We start from the raw sequence: 22,504 nt of genomic DNA on the forward strand, positions 1-22,504 counted from the left end.
ACATGTGCCTGTCATACCCAACATGACCCGTTTCTCTGATATTCAGTTTGTTACGCTCTTAGACTTCCGTCATGCCCCACAAGTGATAAATTAAATAGAACAGTAATTAACTGCAAAAATCCAACCACAAATAAAAAGTTAAAAATATATAAATGACCACTATGTTCAGAACAGTGTTAACCCGTTTCATTGACATTTAAAAAAAAGGTTCAGGTAGTTATCAATTTGAGTACCAATGTAATAGGGACCTACATGAGGTAGTTAATATCCTTCATAATCCGATTTGCATGATGTAATGTGCCACCTATTTATCGCGTACCGACAAAATAAAGGCACAGAAGCCTTGCTCGCTGTACTAACTGTTCCATTTATTATACAACTAGTAAGATGGGCTCTGATTTTCACATTTTATTTTATAGCTCTAGGCGATGAAAATAAGACTGATAATTTTAAAAAGTGAATTCGAAAATGGCGTTGGGTTTATATAATATGTTGGCTGACTCCCTTTAACTGTCTTTGCTATTCACGTACGTTGAATGACTATAATCTGACGTTAAAATCGGGTTTCGTGCATGCTAAATGATATGTCCGTAAATCCGATTTTAACCCCCGCTTATAGTAGATCGGCTAAGGAGAAATCAGCCATTCGCCTCTTTAAACGTTTGTTAAAGGTGTTCAGCCGTGTAAATCAAGATCATCACAGAATATTTAGAGAGTTATTTTGCTTTAAATATTCAAATAAACAGCACAACAACTATGGAGAGTAAACTAATGAAAAAAATGAATATAGAAAAAAAAATATTTTACAGGTAAAAGAACACACTTATATGGCACAATACTTAGTCTATTATTCTCAGAAAAGATACACACAGAAAACCATTTGACGTCATATATAAGACTTGCAAAACAACTTCTATGTATATATTTTTATTACAACCCCGTGTTGTCTAAATCAGTAATTTACAATTAAATTATGAAATGACCAGATAGTTTTAAAAATTTATATCAAGATTTACTTCGTTAATTGTTTGGTTAAGTTTGACTTTGGTATTTTTAAAGAACATAAACTAAATATCAAATATTTTTTCAGGTACAATCCTAAAGAGACTTGCCACTAGGACACAAAATGCAGGGTCGATGGTTTTGCCGAACATTTTAATGACAAATAACCAACAGCACAAGACAAATATATATTACTTTTCACCAATATTTACAACTGTACATTCATTGCATATCACACACACGACTTGCTATAATAAATTACACGTTATTATCATTGTTATATTTTGATGGAACGGTCGTGTTTTTAGTTTTTTCATCTACCATACGGGTGCTTGTTCGCTCATATGAATGCTTTCCTCTTTGACTATCGAAGCAAAAAAGAACCTTGCGGAAACTTCTTCTAAAATTTTCTGATAAAAAGGCGTACAAAAACGGATTGACACAACTGTTCATATAAGCTAAACAGTTAGACGCCATTTGAATTCCTACGTAAAATATGTCTGTAGGATAGAATCCAAACTTTTGAACAATTAGTATGACCTGTATTGGCAGCCAACAAACCGCGAAAAGAACGACTACGATGATTACCATACGGGTGACTCTCTTTTTGGCGCGAATACTCTCAGCGGACTGGTTTCCGCCAGGAACTATACCATACAATAGCCTCTTCAGCATAAGTCCATACATTATACAAACAGCTCCAAGTGGAAGAATGTAGCCAAAAGCAAAGAAGATGCCATAGAACAGTTTACCCACATACGGTTTGTCAAATTCAGCAACGTTCAGACAAGCTGATCGGTTCTCCTTAAAGTGTTCATATTGGTATTCTTCGTAGATGAACAAGAGGGGTATGTTGCACAGCAGTATGACGACCCAAGTGATGATAACGGCTAAAGAAGTGTTTCTTTCTGTACGGTACCTCATCGATCTAATGGCATGAACAACGGCAAGGTATCTATCCAATGACATCAATACCAGCGTGTATACACTAGCATAAGCGCACACGTACATCATATACTGAACAACTTTACACCAAATATTACCAAAGGGCCAAACAGTCATCGCATATCCAGAAGCAGTAAATGGCACACAAAAAACGATAAAAAATAAATCGGCAATAGCTAAGTTCAATATTAGAATGTTTGTGGTGTTTCGCATGTGTTTATCACCAATCACGACCAGAATCACAACTATATTTCCTACGAGTCCTAACAAAAATATCACACCAAATATAGTAGGTACAACTATCCGAACCAGCGACTCAAAATTTAGGTAGCTTTCATCCGAATTGGTCATGTTGGATGAACAATTGTTGGGGCTTGTACACGAGGAGAGTGTTTCATTATCCATGATTTCGTCGTTTTATCGGGTACTTTCTGTACAACAAGAAATATAGAAATAGTTGGTAAGACTGGCCCGTCGTGAAGAAAACCATTCAAAGCTAAGGCTACCTGAAATAGAGAAATATAAATTAACTAATTGCTGTATCAATTCCACACATGTCTTAAACTTTACAAGACACCATTCAATAGTAACAAGAAAAATAATTAATCAACAAATGTGGCGTGATTATTGTGATATTGATTCCGGGAAATAGAATAATCTCCAGGAAATTAATAAATTTAACCTTTGTTTGGTATTAAAACTCATATCCAGCAGTATATTTGTGCTTAATGTAAACGATATACATAGCTGAGGTATTACATGAATCCCAATTTATTTTTTACCGAGGAGGCATAAGTTGAATGAACACTGAAAGACGAGTAAGTGAGTAAACTCCAAAACAACTGTACCGAATTCCAGTCAGTTATTGTCTGTCAAATCTCATAGCAATTGGTTTTATACAGAAATACACACGGTCGGCATGTAACCTTTGTTGTTAGTAACTCCATTAATACAATTATTAAAGAACCCAATGGTTAATAGAAATCCCCTGAGTAAACGCTTTGAATGGCAGAAAGTAAACAAATTAAAAGCAACGGGACGGCTATATCGACGTTTTATTACCCGCTCATTTCAAAGGAATGGCACGTGTAACTGCCATTTAAAAGCGCATTAGATAGTCTGACGAATCAACAATTTTGGTCTCATAACCTTGCGGTAGTGTTGCATGTAAATGGATTGGTTTTAATGCATGGTCATTGAACGATGCGTTTAATGATGGTGATTAATGAGTCGGGTAGCATTGACCAAAGAAGCCTGAAGGACATCTCCATATTATTGCAACATTCAGGGTCTTTTTTCGCCAAATGGCCATGAGCAATGTTTGACGTAGTTCTGTGATCTCCCTATGGAATAGACTCAGTTCCTATTGATATATACACATGCTAATTAAATGTGAAATGAAATGGGGTTTAACGTCCTACCTAATTAAATGTAAGGGGAATTGATGAAATACAACATATACTTTATACTTTTCATGACATGGGAGTTTGGCTCTTCTTGTTTTGATTTCAAACCTAATCAACATTTAGCTGCATGATATAAACCTTAAAACGCGAAAACTCTTATGAAATTTCAAATGCAATGTTTGCATATATATATATATATATATATATATATATACAGACACGCAATGAAAATGCAACACTGAGTTGACTGAAAGTGTCAGCTCCATACAATGCAGTTTAAATGTGATTTATGGCATGATTGCAGGCTAGTCATATACTGACACAAGAACGGCCATAACAATTTGTTTTACAGTGAAACGAAGTCAGTAACGTGCATGTCCAATCCTAGCATTCACGCACACCATGCATCGACATCGTATATAGGAGATAAGCCTCTGAGTGGCTTCTTGTGAAATCTTTCTCCCCTCTCATGGCAATGCTGCTGTCGGTTGACGGTGATTTTAGCCCATAGGAGATAAGCCTCCGAATGGCTTCTTTTGGAATCCATCTCCCCTCTCATGGCAATGCTGCGGTCTGTTGACAGTGATTTTGCAATTTTAGACCATGGAAGAGGCGACGTCCAGTATGTCCAACAAATGCAAGGGAGGTCATATAATAGAGGAATCGCCATTCCATCAACGCCGCGTTGTCACATTGTCCGCCCAACAATGCAGTCATTGTTGTACTGTCAACGTGTTGTAACCACCATGTCGTTGAGTTAGAGAGATAGAAATGGGGATTAATGTCCAATCAACACAAACTAGGTCATTTCGGGACTAACACATAGTTCAATATTATTTCAATAATTCGCTTGCCCGTAGGGATCTTTAGCAGTGGAAGGAAACGGGGGGAAACCCACGAGGTTTGACAGGCGACCCTACGCATTGTCACGTATAACCGGGGAATCGAAACCACGCCAGTTGACTCAATGACAGACCTTATGATACAACGCACATGCGCTAACCATTCCCAACACAGTCCGGCTATGCGTACTCAGTGTCGAATAGTAACGGGAAGCTGGCAGTATGCGATTCTACTGGTGTTGCTGGATAATTTGCCGTCCAGGCTATCGCTGAACTCATCCATATAATAAGTACTCCTTTTCATTGTGTCTCCGTAAATACAAATCCTGGTTAATCCTTGAGACCGACCGTCAGAAGACTTTCTTCAAAAACATATTCTAGTTATGTCTGGATGGAACAGGAAGTAAGAACGATATATCCGCCATCCCAATTTATACTTGATGCTAGCGAGTATTGTATTGGTGTCCTCGTCAATCTACTACATATAAGCTTATAACAGTTTAATTTCTCACCACGTGCCTTAAATGATAAAGCACGCCCATTGGTAAAAGAAAATACATGTACAATCGATTTTAGGGGATTTGTCTATTACAATTAAGCTGTTCATATCAGATTGCGTGCAAAGGAAGGCAGCTAGACATGCAGTAACAATATTCTTTGTAATACGTCTTCTAATCCATTACGATTGATTAATAAACATAAATTGCCAGGTAATGAAGCAGCTCGTCTCAACACTTTTAATTAAACAGCTCATAGAATTTTCATAATGAAAGATCACTATTAAAGGTGATAACAAGGTTTCGTAACAACGGGGAGTTATTACCGAACATCGCTGAAAAGGGCCCCACTGTCAATATCATCCAATATACTTTATACTTTTCAGACAGATCATAACTGAGGCCTCTAAAGTGCTAACAGAATAATTTAACCAATAGGAATAAGCCTGGAAGTAATCATAAATCGTTAAATTAATGAGATATAAAACTCGTGTCAATTTCAAAAGGATATATGATTTGTTGTAGCAGGACATGTGAACGATAGATGAGCGGACAGAGTGATGGCAACAAGTGGTCAAAGTAGTCGATGGTCATGGAATTTATGTCCTCCGATTCACATTTTCTTGTGCTACGTAAAAGAAGCTGTTATAAATATACACTATTACGCATTGCCATTATAGTGTCTTGGCATTTTCTTTATGTAAAGCGCAGAAGCTACAAAACTAAAATTGAGCATAAATGTTAAGAGCGCGCCTGTAATGATATCTCACGTTTTCCCCACCTCTTTTTATAGTCGATACAGAATAGTACTCATAATACTCGTACCGAGCTACGTCACTACATTACAGATACATTGCACACACACGCCAGAGTTTCTCTGAACTACCCAAGTTTAAAGAGCTAAAGCTCTTAAAGATACATTCCCGGGGACAAACTGGGTGATTTGATGATATATTTGGACTAAAAACATATTCAAACTAATTAATTTATCATAATTTTGCTTCAAATCTTTCTCAAAACATTGCAATTGTCAGGGAATACATATAAAATATCGATCAAAAGAGGTCATGTTTGTGTCACGTGACACAACGGATGCGAAGTCGGGAGAATTCATTGCATACACAAGACGATGTTGCCTTTATCGCTGACTATTTATTACAAATGTCGAAGCCTAATTTAATTGTCGGATTATCCACTGCCATCGTCTTTTTCCGTGATTTGTATCTCATAAGTGTTGTACGTCTAACTCTTCATAAAGTTTATCAACATGTTCATCAAGCGCTCAATCTCCGCGTGAAACCTTCGACGTCACGCGTGCAGACACCCCTTATCGTCGAGCTGTCGATTAGGGAAACCCGTACATTTTTGTCCTGTATGCGCTCCATGAGTGTTTTTCAGGGAATCCAGTATTTTTCTAGTAAAATAGTATTTTCCATATATACCAAAATTGCCATAATTTTATTGGAAATAACCACCCGATAAATACTTTTCTGGGAACGTAGCTTCAAACTCAATATTTTCCATTATATTCAAAATAAAATTTAAAAAAACACGAATTGGATTTCAATATTGGTGGGTGAAATTCAATCAACATGGATGTTGTTATCTAGCCGTGAAATTATGGGATTCTAATATCCAATATTTTAAAATCAGCACATGAGTAGTGTATTCTATGGTTTTGGGTGCCATTTGTAATGAACAAAGAAAGACATATCCTTCAAGATAATGCGGAAGTAATGAGATACGCCTACATTTTGCAAGAGATGGATAGAGAACAAGTTAAAGAAAAGCGACTTTTCGTGCAATCAGGGACCATAATCCAGGATTTCATGGTCTAAAATGCGCGAATATTGAAAGAGACTGAGATATTTGGGATATAAAGATATATCAAAATCGGATAGAAATGTTACCTCTAGAGGATCCACAACCTTCGTATTACATGTACATACTTTAACACAACTTGCGTACAAGAAGTGGCAATTTTGTTGGGCAGTTTCGTTACGATTTTACCGAAATTCGAACTCAAGACTTCATTATTGTGAAACGGAGATATAATTAAATGGTTTTTATAATCGGATAAACATTGTGACCTCTGAGAGGATCCACAAGCTAAACAAGCGGTTGCCAGGCAAGGTACGCCCACATTTTGCAAGAAATGGATAAGTACAGACTAATTTTTTTTCGCACAATCGGGGGATATAATCAAGGAAGTTATCATCCAATATGCGCAAATATCAAAAGGAATCGAAATCTCTGGGAAGTAAACATATATTTTCAGTTTCATAAAAACTTTGACATCTAGAGGGTCGACAACCTTGGTACTACATACTTCTACACTATTTGCGTACAAGGAGCGGCCATTTTGCCGGGCAGTTTCGGTCTGAGTTTAGAGATGCACTAGTTAAGAGCTAATTATGTATATGGCAAAGTCTCTCATAGGCTTCAAATGTTATAGAAATTATTAATTAGACCTGTATTGGAAACAACAAGCCCAAATCAACTCCGTAGACCCCCGTGTGGCTTGGATTTAAACAGTCGTCCATTTAATAATTAATCTATAAGGTTTCAAAGAGGTAAAAAAACCTGCTACGGGTATGTTGCTATTATGTGATCGAGTTATCAATGCTGCGGTTAAATTTTACAACTCGGATACCGAATCTCCCAGAAATATTTATCACCGAAAAGACTGACTAAATCATATACCGTACCCATTTGTTGCAGCTCAATGTACTTAGTTTTAATATTATTACGAAAACAAAATCAAAAAATCAACGCTAATTAATCTCCAGGTCTGGATTCAATCGGATTAAGCAGACACATCGATTAGATTTCAAGAAATCGTTCAGATGAGGTCATCCGACAATAATAATACTTGTAATTGCTTATCAGCCCATGGTAGATTACAAAATGGCGGAAATCTAAACTTGAAATAGATGTAGACCTGTTTATTAATACAGATTCTGTCGAGAAACATTTTTAGCGAAAACAGAGAAAATAAAGACAATAAATGTGTACCTTTTACAGAAGGGGTAATCTAGATCTATGGAATTCACTTAGTCATATCTTTGGAATTACTGAACGCAATTGAACCAATTTTTTAGACTGACATTCCTATCATTCAACTTTCACAAAATGTTTGTTTTCAAGTTATTCTTATATCGCTCAAATCACACTCCGGGACAATTCCGACCCCAAAGATAGCTTTACCCTTCGTTTATCTCTGGTAAAACTCGCCGGTTATTAATCAGTGTGAAGTCGGTTCCTAAGTTCCGCCCCCAGTGGCTACTGATTGGCAGATTTGTTAGAATGAAATGCTGCCGATTTCTTGACAATTATGCATCGGTTCGTTGCGTGAGTTACATATTAATGCTCCTTGGAACATTTTCCCCACCTTGACATCAAACATTCATTCTAAAACAGCCGATGTGATAATGGCAAAATGACAAAATTTGGATGAATAATAGCATTAGAAGAATGAAAAAGAAGAAAAACAGAATACATAAAAGAGCAGTAAAACGAAATTTGGAAACTGATTGGCAAACCTTTCGTGAAATAAGAAATGACTATATTAACTTGATAAGGAAATGTAAAAAAGAATACTTTCAGAAAATTGATGCAAAAATTAATGACAGAGAAATCTTTGGCACAAAAAATGGTGGAATCTAATAAACGCGTATACCAAGACAAATGTTGCATCCTCAAAGGAGCCTCCTCCACTAACAGTTGAGAACGATACATTGTTTACGCTCACTGACAAAGCCAATGCCCTTAATAATTATTTCATACAGCAAACTGAACTACCAAGTACTAATAAATCTCTTCCACCCCTCAAAATGAATACTAACTGTCCTTACAAGATTTTACCAACACCTGGAGAAATTAGAGACGTAATTAATAGTCTAGATACAACTAAAGGCTCCGGACCGGACGGAGTAAGCTCGAAAATTTTAAAATTTATTGTAAATGAAATTAGTAATCCTCTGTGCCAACTCTTTCGATTGTCACAAGAAACACACACTGGTCCAAATTTATGGAAATTTGCAAATGTCCTGGCTATTTTCAAAAAAGGGCACCCAAACGAATGCAGCAATTACAGACCTATTTCTCTCCTTAGCATTATTATAAAAATATTTGAGAAAATAATATATAAGCACGTCTTTAACTTCTTCAAGGACAATTCAATACTAACAACACTGCAAAGTGGTTTCCTACCAGGTGATTCTACTGTCTTCCAACTAATAAATCTAAATCAATGTCAAGCCATTGATCATAACAAATATACCAGGATCGTCTTTTGTGACATAAGCAAGGCTTTTGACAGAGTCTGGCATGCTGGACTCTGTCACAAGCTGGACGCTGCTGGAGTGCGGGGGGGGGGGGGTTATTGTGGTTCAAGAACTATTTAGACAATCGAAACTAATGCGTCGTAATACATGGAACCTCCTCGGACTCCAAGGGGATCTCCGCTGGTGTCCCACAGGGCAGTGTATTGGGACCACTATTATTTTTATTATATATCAACGACATTGCAAATGATATACAATCAAACACCAGACTATTTGCAGATGACACCTCTCTATACATAAAATAGATGACCCAGAGGCATGCGAAGCTACCATAAACAAAGATCTCGAAACAATCATATATGGGCGGAAACGTGGCTAGTGACATTTAACCCCCTCAAGACAGAAACCTTAACACTCACGACTAAACGCAACATTATGAAACCACCCCTATTAATGAAATCAATTAAAATAAAGGAAGTAACTGAACAGAAACATCTTGGACTTACTTTTCAAGCCAATTGTAAATGGAACAGCCACATTGATAGTATCATTAGTAAAGTATCAAAATTAGTAAACTGCCTACGCTCCTTGAAATATCGTTTAAACAGAAATTCGCTAAATACCTGCCGCACTTTGACTATGCCGATGTTATCTGGGACGGATGCACAGACTACTTATCTAATAATCTCGAATCCCTTCAGCTTGATGCACTACGCACTATCTGTGGGGCAGTTAAGGGTACTAGCCATGCTTCCCTCTACGAGGAAACTGGGTTTATTCCACTCAAAGAACGACGAAGTCGACACAAAGTAAAATTACTATACAAAATTATAAATGACCTTACACCTCCTTACCTTACCTTAAGAATCTCATAAATCTAGAACCAATAAATACATATTCATTTCGAAACGCAGATAAAATAAAAGAAATTCGATGTCGTACAGAAATATTTTCAAAATCATTTATCCCATCCAGCATAAAAGAGTCGGAGTTTCATTGCTCTCACTTCATTATAACCAAAGTTATCGTGCCCTAAAGCATCAACCAATTAGATTGCTTATCTATGCTTATCGTAAGCAGACAATGTTCATCATCGAACTCCATCAAGGCATTCACCTAATGAATGCCTACACCAAGTTTGAACATTCTACCTCAATTATAAGGAGAGTAATTGTGTTCCAAAGTCTCAACCAATCAAATTGCTTATCGCTCTGCTTACCCTCCGCAGAAAATGTTCATTATCGAACTTAGTCAAGGCAATGATATAATAAAGCTATACACCAAGTGTCCTCGCTCTCTCTTAATTAGAACTAAAGTTATCATGTGCCTAAGCATTAACCAATCAAATTGCTTATCACTGCTTACCCTAAGCAGAAAATTCTCATCTTCGAACTCCATCAAGGCATTCACATAATAAAAAACCTACGCCAAATGTAAACATTCTAACTCAATTAGGATGAGAGTTATTGTGTTCCAAAGTCTCGACCAATCAAATTGCTTATCGCTCGGCTTACACTAGCAGAACATGCTCATCATCGAACTTAGTCAAGTTATTGGTGTAATGAAATTATACACCAAGTTTCATCACTCTCACTTAATTAGAAATAAAGTTATCGTGTCCCAAAGCATCAACCAATCAAGTTGCTTATCTCTGCTTACCCTTAGCAGAAAATGCTCATCTTCGAACTCGATCAAGGCATTGACCTAATAAACACCTGCTAAAAGTTTGAACATTCTGGCTCAATCAGGAGATTTATTGCATTCCAAACTCTCGGCCAATCAAATTGCTAATAGCAGAAAATGCTCATTATCGAACTTAGTCAAGGTATTGATGTAATGAAACTATACACCAAGTTTCACCACTCTCACTCAATTAGAATTAAAGTTATCGTGTCCCAAAGCATCAACGAATCAGATTGCGTATCTCTGCTTAACCTAAGCAGAATATACTCATCTTCGAACTCCATCAAGGTAATGACCTAATAAACATCTACACCCAGTTTGAACATTCTACCTCAATTAAAAAGAGTTGTGTCCCAAAAAGTGTGACGGACAGACGGACGAACCCATTTTAATAGTCCCCCGCTTTCTTGGTAAGGCGGGAACAAAAAATACATATAGGGCCAATACTAGGTCGAGCGCCTAGAGACAAATATTTCTTTTCGAAGCTTATAATTCATTGCGCACAACGAGACAGGGAAATTACAAAATGCTGATAATATCTTGTGACTAACGTAAAACGTTCAAGCAAGGAAATACATTCTTATATATAGTGCTGAAGATAAGGCGGTCTATAAATCCATGTAATCAATCACAGTGAAGATCATTTTGAGGTCGGATCATTAAGGATACTGTTATTCTTTTGTTTTACTGGCATGAATATCAAAACAACTGCATTACTTATTTATTTGGCTCGACGCATATATTGCTTGTATTAGCCGTTAATAAACATCACTTTGTTGTTGGACTGAGCATCTTTAAGACCGTTGAGTGAATAATAGGCCAAAAGAAAAACAACGACCTTATACTTGGCGCGCAAATCGCCAAGCCTAAACCTTTTGTTCTAATTTCCGAGGTCCTATCAAACGGATTGGGGTGGTTTTCTGCATAGGTATTGTTTACTGCCAAGGAACCATATCACACAGCAATTAATTTTTTGGGGGCCGTACTAACCAAAGAATAATATATCATAATTCTTCATCGATTACTTGTATAATGTTTTTGTCTCTTGATGGACAAAGAACAAACAAAGAACAGGGGCCATAATCCGGGATGTTACAATCCGATGTGCGCAAGTATCAAGAGGAACCCAGATCTTTGGGGCATAAACCTATATTTCAAGTTTCGTCAAAATCTGATAGTAATTGAGCCCTATACAGTGTCCCCAAACAGAATGTGAACGGACGTACGCACGGATGGACAGGGGCGACGACAATATACGTCCACATTCGAGGCTAAAACTCGAATATACCAGTAATTTGGTTACGATAATAAATAATCGATGCACACATCTAGTCAGAACTACAAACAGTAATAACTTGCTCAGAATAAAGTAATTTGAATGAAATTTTCGATACAGTCATTTTGCATTATCAGTTTTGAAACTAGTATAGCAAGAACGACCAGCTCTTTATCTAAATTTTTACATAATGTATCTCTAAAATTGTTTAATTTGTAATCCTATACATTGTTCTTTACTTTTTCTTATTAATACCGCCAGTATTAAAAATAAACTACCAAAAAATATAACGGTTGTGGCATTTTGCTAGAAAACTAATCAGACATTATCCGTTTTTAATTACAGATACGGCGATAAGTTATTAACACATAGGACTTCTAATCAGCCACATGTGTGGAGTAATGCTTCATATCATAATTAAACTTGGGGTAAATTGAATTTACATACATATTAAAAATAACATAATTTACATTGAACTATAAGAATTAGTTACTACACAACCGATCATGATGGCAAAGAGAGTTCCACTGAAAACCAATCTGAATATTGTTTCTTTTTAAACACGCTTATCCTCTTTTTCACCACAAATAAACTATTTTATCATTATGGTGTATAACCACACTCCGCACTACGGATAAGCAGAAGAAATGGACAGTTTATATTGTTTAAGCATCCGAAACCTAAAGTATCGTTCAAATTAGCTACTAGCAGTGTTGTGCGTCGGACATGGGCCCTTCCTAGAACACTTGATAACACTTCTCAATTCATTAAGGTGGTCGCATAATTTACAAATGTCTTATATCTGTATGTAAATCACTGGCCATGTGTCTTTAGCTCCCAGGTTACATTCTTCCTGGCAACTTAGGCTTTAGAAACACAAGTTAAAGAAATCGCTTGAATTAGCTACAAGGACAAGTGTGTAATCTTTCTACCAGATACAACGTATCCAGTCTGATTAAAATACTGATCTATACTTCGTTTCGTTTTTATATACTTTCGATGGCCTCCACTACATGAAGAGCTGACCGGTTGTAGTGGGAGGTCACGTCAGGGGTCATGCAAAAGGTTTTTGATCGTATGACTTTAAGAGCACATGGACATATGCCGTGAAATGATATTTCAGGAGCCACTAGAAATATGTAGTGAAACAATACATTTAAGATCACCTGAATATATACTGAGAAATAATAAGAACCCCTGGGTAGAACCAGCGAAGCAATAATTTAAGAGCACCTGGATACATACAGCGAAAGAAACCTTTTAGGGAGTCTGGATATATACTGTGAAACAGTAATTAAGATCACCTAAATATATGCAGTGAAACGGTACTGTAAGAGCACTTATATGCAGTGAAACAATATTTGAGTGCAAAATAATATGACTGCATAGAGATTGGCGCAGGGAAGAATACCGACAATGTTATTTTTAGTTTAATGATTTTATAGCAGATTAACCCAACAGGCTGTACGATACTTTTGTGTTGGAACAGTACATACTAAAGGAAAAACAACACGCTCGTGTTAAAATAATCCACAATTGACTTTACGTCACATGATACATGGCACTTCAATAACATCAGTTGGGACCAAATAAAACAGAACATGGTGTACAAGAATCGGTCCCTTGTTTCCACCAATAAACATGTCCATTGCCGCAAATTGACCAATGCGTCTGACAACATCACGTACGTGTGGTAGAAGAGTGGATATATGATCTGTGGTATTATCTGTAGTATTGACCAGAAATAGAGTGGTACTTGTATGGGGTAATGATGTTTGTATTTCATTAATTTCGAGCCGACGGTTATAAATATATACCCTTCAAAACGGCATAGCCCATTTTTCTTTTTTTTTATTTCAACGGGATCGTTTTTCCATAAATCTTACTGTAAAGATAAAAGAAATTCATTATGTAAGGCCTTTAAATTTCCAAGATTCTCGGTTTCAAAATCAGTTGTACATGTACACACTCACTGAGCCAAGTGATGCCACATCTGAACGAAGACCAACGCAACAACGCTATCGGTCAGTTACAAGCAGGTGAATCCCAGAGAGATGTAGCCAGACTGCAGAATGTTTCCCAGAGAACAATCTCTCGCCTTTTGGATAGGTACCGACAGCGAAGTTCAACAAGTGACCAACCAAGCTCAGGCCAAACAAAGGTGACCGCATCTGCCCTGGATCGTCACATTCGGTTACGTCATTTGCGGAAACGGTTCACAACAGCGACCTCCACTGCAACAGCAACTCCTGAACGGCGTAGGAGCACAGACCCGAAAGACCGTAAACGTCTACGTGAAACCGGATTACGAGCCAGGCGTTCCGTTAGCGCTGCTGTTTTTAAATACGCCAACACCGTCAAATCTGACTTCAATGGGTTCGGAAATACAGCAACGCTGGAGAACAGATTGGTTCAGCGACGAGTCGCGGTGCCTGTTGCAACGAGGCGATGGTAGAATGAGGGGGGTATACCGACGACGAAATGTCCCTATGCGTTTCTATTTTTTGAAGAGTATATATATTCAAAAGGGCCTGCTTGAGCCTCATACATAGTGAAATCGTGTTGGATTAACCGTGGGGAGGGATCTGCTTTCTAATATTACAGGAATTGACCTTCCAATAAAAGATGTCTGCGATCACGCTAATATTAGATCCCATTGTATATAATTAATATGGCGATTTAATACATTGCTTGCTTTCATTTATTGTAAATGTTAAATTTTCTATCCTCTTTCTTACTGAAATAAGATTCGGCCAAAAAGCCAGTGGGAGAAATAGAGCTTCACAAAATCAAGAGACTGAATGCATGCTGCATTGCCTTGAATTAATTTGTTGGGGGCTTTACATTCCACATGCCAAGAATATAATATACTAAAATCGAATCAGCATGGCATCAAGATTACGCCGCTTCAATAAAATATGTAACATTTTCGTCTTATCAAATATCGTGTAATTACTTAGAGAATTGGGGATATCTAAATACCTTTAAATGACAAAACCAGGTCGTAATTAATATTGATATGTCCAGTGACTACATTCCCCTGATAACTAAAACTAATCATGCAATATTATTTATGTTTATAATGTGGGCTTATTAAGAAAACAGAAATCCACTGAGGTGCACAGACATCGCTTAATTTCCCTGGATTTCTTTTTAACACGCATCGTCCGTTCTATTTGATCATTTCCTTCATCTAATCATTTGTTCCTCTGAGTTCAAACAACCCGTGTTCAGAGATCAGGATGAGGTTTTCATTAACCCCATCGATGGCTAAGAGGTAAATGGACAATGTAAGGTGGGCATTTGCTTCATTACGAGTGCTACTACACATAGTAACTGAATTATTTGGTTTTAAATAATCAAGAGGAACTTGAAGAATTTGAGTAATTCATTCAGAAGCTTTAGACAACCAAGTACCAAAAGAGATAGAAGCATTGAATAACAAGATGTCTAACGTGCATTATCTACGACAGACAAATGATTGTAATCGATGGCGGCGGGTTCACAAAATCATTCTGGTCTCTCATTTATCCTTCTTTCAACATTGTCTCAAAAAGCACTCACACTCCCCTAGTCATACAATCAAAAGATGGTTGATTTATTAGCACCAAATAGCTTCCAGGCAAAAACATTTCTGGTAAGATTTCGTTTGCTGCAATTCAGTTGCCTGTCATACCAATGCTTCGACGCGAGATTTTTTCATCTTGAATCAATAGCTTATCTCCAGTCAAAAAACGAAAACAATATCAAGCAAGAGTAAGCTTAGGTAAAGTGAATTTAACCAAATAAAAAGGTAATAAGATTCGCTTAAAATCTCATACTGATTTGGTATCGTTTTATGATTCCGAGTTTTGTAAATAGTTAACACCGTGTAAACGATTATCGACCAAACAGTGAAGCAGAGAATGCAATTCAGAAAGGCATTTGGTCCTCAGCTGGTCGTGTTTAACGTATAGGCAATTTTTCAATTACGATACTTCTTTTCTTTTCTGAGATTAATGCCAATTCTCTAGATATCTGTTGAAATTTTATTTTTATTTTTGTCTTTGGTCTGCTATATTTAAAAGAAATTGTAAGTTTTATTAATCCTTTTGACCTACAGTTACGTTACGTCAACGATTGAGAAACCAAACTTAAAAAGTATGAGAAACCTCCAGCGACTGTGAATCAAAACATAAATATTAGATAAAAGTCCAGAAAAATCCAGTTATGTATTTCTTGGAGGCCTAATTTATCCCATTTTAATATCAAGCCGAAACGGTATTCATTTATATTTTGATTAAACTTCGAATACAACCCTCCACATAATCCAATCTGACATACATGAAACAATTACACAATGAAACTAGGAAATTGTCAATTAAGTCTGAAAATTCCATTCTTTTTTCATAATTTAGATATCTATTCGTTAAAGGAAAAGTTATTAAGTTCGCAAATAGCAGGAAGATACCCAGTGCGTTCCTGGCATTATATTCTACTTTCTAACGATACGTGGTCGTTTATAAATGAAGATCAAAGACCTATAGAAGTAAGGAGCCAATATTGCTTGTCAGACGAATACCTGCTAGTTGTTTAGACGCTATGGTCTTACATCCAATACAATACCAGTGATGATTAAATATTCACAGTGTTCAGCTAGAAGTTGTGGGTGAACTCCAAATTTCGTAGCTGCCATTCAAATCTGCAGCCATTGGCTCTTTTGTTTTGGTATGAAACACTGTATGATCGGCCTTTCTCTCTAATCTTAAAATAACAGGTCGGTGACCCGCAGGGGGTACACTTGGTGAGTAAAAACTGGAAAAACTAGCCTAAATCCGAAGACCGGTAAAAAGTCTCTACAAACCAGGCAACTGACCCTATTTGGCTATTGACCCGAGGATCGATCTTTCGATTATGTAAATTCATTGTGTCAATCCCATCACTGGCGAGTAGAAGCTGGAAAAACTAACCTAAAAGCGACAGTAGTCCAGACAACTGTGAGAACTTTTGAAGTTGATATTCGAAAATAATTATTGAATACTTTAGCACGTCATGGTTATTGACCTGACGCTCAAGCTTTCGATTAGGTAAAATCGTGTTAACAATTTGAACACTGGTGAGTAGAAACTGGAAAACCTAAACTAAAAGCGACAGTAGTCTAGACAACCCTGGACAATTTCGAAATGAATATTTCGAAAATATTTATTGAATACTTATTGTGAAGGTCTAAGTACAATGACGAATACATTTGAAAGATATCGAATTTGGTTGCTGAAAATTCTGAATCTCGTTCAATACTTTGAGAAAATGTTAATGACGATTTTTTTTTTGGTGTCAATAGAAGATACACACCAGCCCTGTTTTCTTTAGTTGCATAATACTGAAACTGTGGTGTAGGTCATTAGAAACATGTGCATTGTATTTTGTCCTCGTCGCAGCTTTGTACCTGTTCTCATTAAGACTTCTCGAAGGCTTTTACCATTCATTAACATCCTGTGTTATTATCAAAATGGGTTATGACGTGGCGCTTAAATGCTTCATTATCCACCTAATGTGACACTACTGATCTGAAGTCACTCCATGTAAGTGTTTCCTATGAAATCAATATGAATTACGTCATGTGTACAGAGAGTTTTCAGGATTGTTGTTATGTATGGCTGTAAACCCTATTAATCTTTCATGGAATTGAATATTAAGACGTTACTTTCTTATTATTCACCGTCAGTGTGCTAAACTATGGAAGGGTATCGCTGCCAATATTAAATGCTCTGCGACAATGTTTCCATTAATTATATGTAAATTATATGTAATTATATGTAACATTTGTCATTTAACACTTAACATTTTACATTTAACTCTTGCCTTAGAGGTATTTTGTCGCAGAGCATTTAATATTGGCAGCGATGCCCTTCCATACTAAACACGATGTTTGACGAGCATGTTTGACTTCTATTATATCCGGAAACTCGTGATTTTGTTTATCACCTGTTTTATATATTATCTTACTCTTACAGCATACTGTAAACAAGATGAAGTGCATCCTTTTCTTATAATTAAGTCAAGCGATACGATATGTTATAGGTATTCATATTCTACACGTCGTGTCCAAAACTTAAATAATTTCATAAAAATATTGACCAACTTCTTGTTACCAATCTCTGATTGCAGGCGACATAAACCCGGCCACATCCAAAATTTAAATGATTTCATAATAAAAGATTGCCCAACTATAAGCCCCGTTTACATTGGTGTCACGAGCTTACTATGAATGCCTGTGTACGTTCACTCTTATTCACGCATCTCCTCATAGATAAACGCTTTATGCATGACATAACGTGGTTGTCAATATTTACAGAGCGTAAAGCCGAGTTCCCGACCAAGATATATATATTTTAATCTTGATCAATTCCAGTGCTCATGTCAACTGCTGACATTTTCATTTCAAAAACATAGAGGTGAGAAAATTGCAGACGATAAGCTGTCTCAATGTGGTAACCGCCTGGCATCTATAACGAAATGTCTATTTTCAGGCGGGAGCTAGAGAATGAGAGAGATTCAAGGTAGAGGTGGTAATAAGAGATCCGTCAAAGGATACAACTATCTGTCAAAACATAAATAATATATATGTATACTTTAAATTGGTTTCATAAGATCGAAGAACTACGTGCATATTGAATATATCTATAGGGATTTCCCCAGAACTGAAAAATATTGTACTGGGAATGTACCTTCTTCGATAATAGTAAATACCGCGGTTATGAATTCCTAATAGAGTCTCCAACCTCGTGAGTTTTCTCCGGGTCCTCCGGTTTCCTCCCACTGCTAAAGACCCCATACGCGCAAGCAAATTATTGAAATAAAATTAAACCATGTTAGTCCAGAAATGACCTAGTTTGTGTCGAGTGGACGTTAAACCCCATTCCTCTCTCTCCCCGCCTAATAGAGTCGCGATATTTAATAAGTACAATCGTAGTATGGACCAGGAACTGACCATGTTGTTGGATGAACTCCAAGTATCTAATTCACCAAATCGATGCTGAATTGTTCACAGAACAAGCGTGTCAATTTTCATGTCGATCAGACTTAAATTGACGGAGCCTTGGGCTTTTTCGAAGAGCGTCATCCCAAGAAAAAGATCTCGAAGATGACTAATATGTTGGGTGCTATCATTCAGATCGAAGTGAAGAAATGGGGAATTTACACATTTCGTGACAGTTGGAATACTCGAACCATAACGCAGCTCCCCATGCAAAATTCGCTTTCCAGAGCAGGTAATATTTATTATGTCTTGGCTCTAAATGGGATTGTTAAAGGAAACGTAGTATTTCACAAGTGCGCCTGGTATTCATTGAAGCAAATATATAGGCATTGAGAAACAAACTTAAGATACTCCTGTCCGATAATGGTGATAAACAGAGATGTCTCAATTAAAGCAAAGGCTACACGCGTCATAAATACAAGATTCCATCAAAACATGTGATTGAACTCTGAGCATAAAACTGTATAGACGCCATTAATTAAGTAGAATGGTCAAGGGTAGCGACCAATATGGATTAATGCGCCCCTTTGCCATATACTATGCACAATCTGACTGACATGAGAACATTATGTAGTTATAACTTCATAAAGTCACGTCGGATGGCCAAGATTCCCTTACAGCGTTTATATTTAATTATACTGTTTATGTAGTAAACTATATTAATGTGGGTGCATGACCGACAATAACTACTTTGGAAAATAAAATAACAATTCTCTTTATCCGAAAACTAAATTATTTCGGTGGACCAAAATAGATGCAGAGGACATGTTGGTGTTAACAGAAAGCGTTAAAGATACATTGTGGGATATTCGATAACGAGTTGGCAGTTCTAAGTATATTAGTTAAAAATTAGATAATGTAAAGGCAATTTGCTGAAAATATTCAAATTGATCCACTATTGTGCAAAAAATAGCGTTTTTAGCCTCTGGACCCTCTAGTGGTCATAATTTTTATCCGATTTAAAAAAAAACGTATTATTATATCACCGTTACACCCTAAGGACGGCCGAGTTCGAATTTCGTGAAAATCGGTCCAAAACTGACAGACAAAATGGCCGCCCTTCGTTCTCAAATAGCGTAAAAATATGGTATATCAAGGTTGTGGACCCTATAGAGGTCACAATTTTTATTCGATTTTGTTGAAACTTGAAATGTAAGTTTATAACCCACAGATCTCGGTTCCTTTCGATATTCGCGCATATTGGACCGTAACTTTCTGAATTATGGCCCCTGATTATACGAAAAATCGCGTTTTTAGCTTGTGGACCTTGTAGAGGTCCTAATTTTTATCCGATTTAAAAACACCGTATTATAATATCACCATTACACCCTAAGGACGACTCAGTTCGAATTTCGTGAAAATCGGCCCAAAACTGACAGATAAAATGGCCGCCGTTCGTTCTCAATTAGCGTAAAAATATGGTATATCAAGGTTTTGGACCCTATAGAGGTCACAATTTTTATCCGATTTTGTTGAGAAAATAGCGTAAAAATATGGTATATCAAGGTTGTGGACCCTATAGAGCTCACAATTTTTATCCTATTTCGATGAAACTTGAAATGTAAGTTTATAACCAGGAGATCTCGGTTCCTTTTGATATTCGCGCATATCGGACCATAACTTCCTGAATTATGGCCCCTGATTGTACGAAAAATCGCGTTTTTAGCTTGTGGACCCTAGAGGGGTCATAATTTGTATCCGATTTAAAAAAAAACGTATTATTATATCACCGTTACACCCTAATGACGACTGAGTTCGAATTTCGTGAAAATCGGCCAAAAATGACAGACAAAATGGCCGCCGTTCGTTCTCAATTAGCGTAAAAATATGGTATATTAAAAAAAACGTATTATTATATCACCGTTACACCCTAATGACGACTGAGTTCGAATTTCGTGAAAATCGGCCAAAAATGACAGACAAAATGGCCGCCGTTCGTTCTCAATTAGCGTAAAAATATGGTATATCAAGGTTTTGGACCCTATAGAGGTCACAATTTTTATCCGATTTTGTTGAAACTTGAAATGTAAGTTTATAACCCAAAGATCTCGGTTCCTTTCGATATTTGCACATATCGAATTGTAATTTCCTGAATTATGACCTTTGATTCGCACATATCGAATTTTAATTTCCTGAATTATGACCCTTGATTGTATGAAAAATCGCATTTTTAGCTTGTGGACCCTATAGAGGTCATAATTGTTATCCGATTTTTAAAAAAAAGGGGGGGGGGTAGTATATCACCGTTACACCCTAAGGACGGCCGAGTTCGAATTTCGTGAAAATCGGCCCAAAACTGACAGACAAAATGGCCGCCCCTCGTTCTCAAATAGCGTAAAAATATGGCACAGTATATCAAGGTTGTGGACCCAATAGAGGTCACAATTTTTATCCGATTTTGTTGAAACTTGAAATGTAAGTTTATAACCCAAAGATCTCGGTTCCTGTCGATATTTGCACATATCGAATTGTAATTTCCTGAATTATGACCTTTGATTGTAGGAAACATCACTTTCTTTTTAGCTTGTTCTCTATCCATCTCTCGAAAATGTGGGCGTATCCTGCCTGGCATCCGCTGGTTGATAAAGGGCTGGATGACCTGAAAATTATAGTCAACCATTTTCTGAGGGGTCAAATCCATGGCTATGATTCAGGGTCGATCCAGCACATATACACGACAGGGTGTGATATTACTCCCCACGACCCCTCTATCTCTCTCCCGAGCCCCTGGTGCCATAACTCAATTTGTATGGGTGATTCAAGAAGTGTACAAGACCAGCGTAGCCTATGACCTTTCCGGAACACCTGATACTAATACTCTGCTAGTAGAAACTGAAGTTCATTGACACGTTCTGGTAGAAATTTGACGGAATAATATACTAATTTGTTGGTTTGTTTGAATTTGAATGCCCTTTAAGACAGCTGGGACTACATGTTTCTGCGTTTTCTGATATGATTTCTAAGGGAGCTTCACAATGATATCAATTTCTGATATACTTGTTTTTGGTTTTGATAAGTTTCATTTGCGACACATGCCACTATCCCCTTTGACCTGCTATTGATTGAAATGGTGTTCGAAAGAAATATTTGTCTATAAATCTTTTTTGTTTTAATATTTAAAACAATTGATGCGGGTCTTCATGGGGAATAAGCTGTCTGACAGTTTTGCGGTTACGTGTTGGCTGAACAAGTAAAAGTGTTTTCGTAGTCTCATTCTTTGACAACGCGAAAAAGGGCTAGTATTTGATTGTTGCAATATTGATTTGTGATATTACTCAGACAGTCATGTGAAAATATCTTTCGAATTCCAAAGCTAACTGTTATTCACAATATTAATGGGAAAAATTGTTACTATGTATCAACCAAACTTCTTAAATTTGTATTTAAAACTGATACAAGAACTAGTACCACCCACCGTACTATGGACAAGGGACTGACTGTCACGTCAATACAGCCATCTTGGAATTGAATTGTAACGTCATATCAAATCGATGAGTAATTGTCCAAGGAATAAACAAGCCAAGTTACATGCCGGTCGTACATGAATTG

General features: G+C 36.9%; 1 protein-coding gene across 1 annotated transcript in view; it reads right to left on the bottom strand.

Moving 5' to 3' along the window:
- Positions 1-931: 931 nt before the first annotated feature.
- LOC126812313 (allatostatin-A receptor) overlaps positions 932-22,504 on the bottom strand; it is a 64,820-nt gene continuing 43,247 nt past the window's right edge. Inside the window, exon 3 of the mRNA XM_050538651.2 lies at positions 932-2,453. Within this exon, the coding sequence (XP_050394608.1) occupies positions 1,261-2,352 (1,092 nt within the window). The 5' untranslated portion in view covers positions 2,353-2,453 and the 3' untranslated portion in view covers positions 932-1,260. The remainder of the gene's footprint in view (positions 2,454-22,504) is intronic.

Source organism: Patella vulgata, chromosome 2, assembly GCF_932274485.2.
Source record: "Patella vulgata chromosome 2, xgPatVulg1.2, whole genome shotgun sequence".
Taxonomy (NCBI): Eukaryota; Metazoa; Mollusca; class Gastropoda; family Patellidae; genus Patella; species Patella vulgata.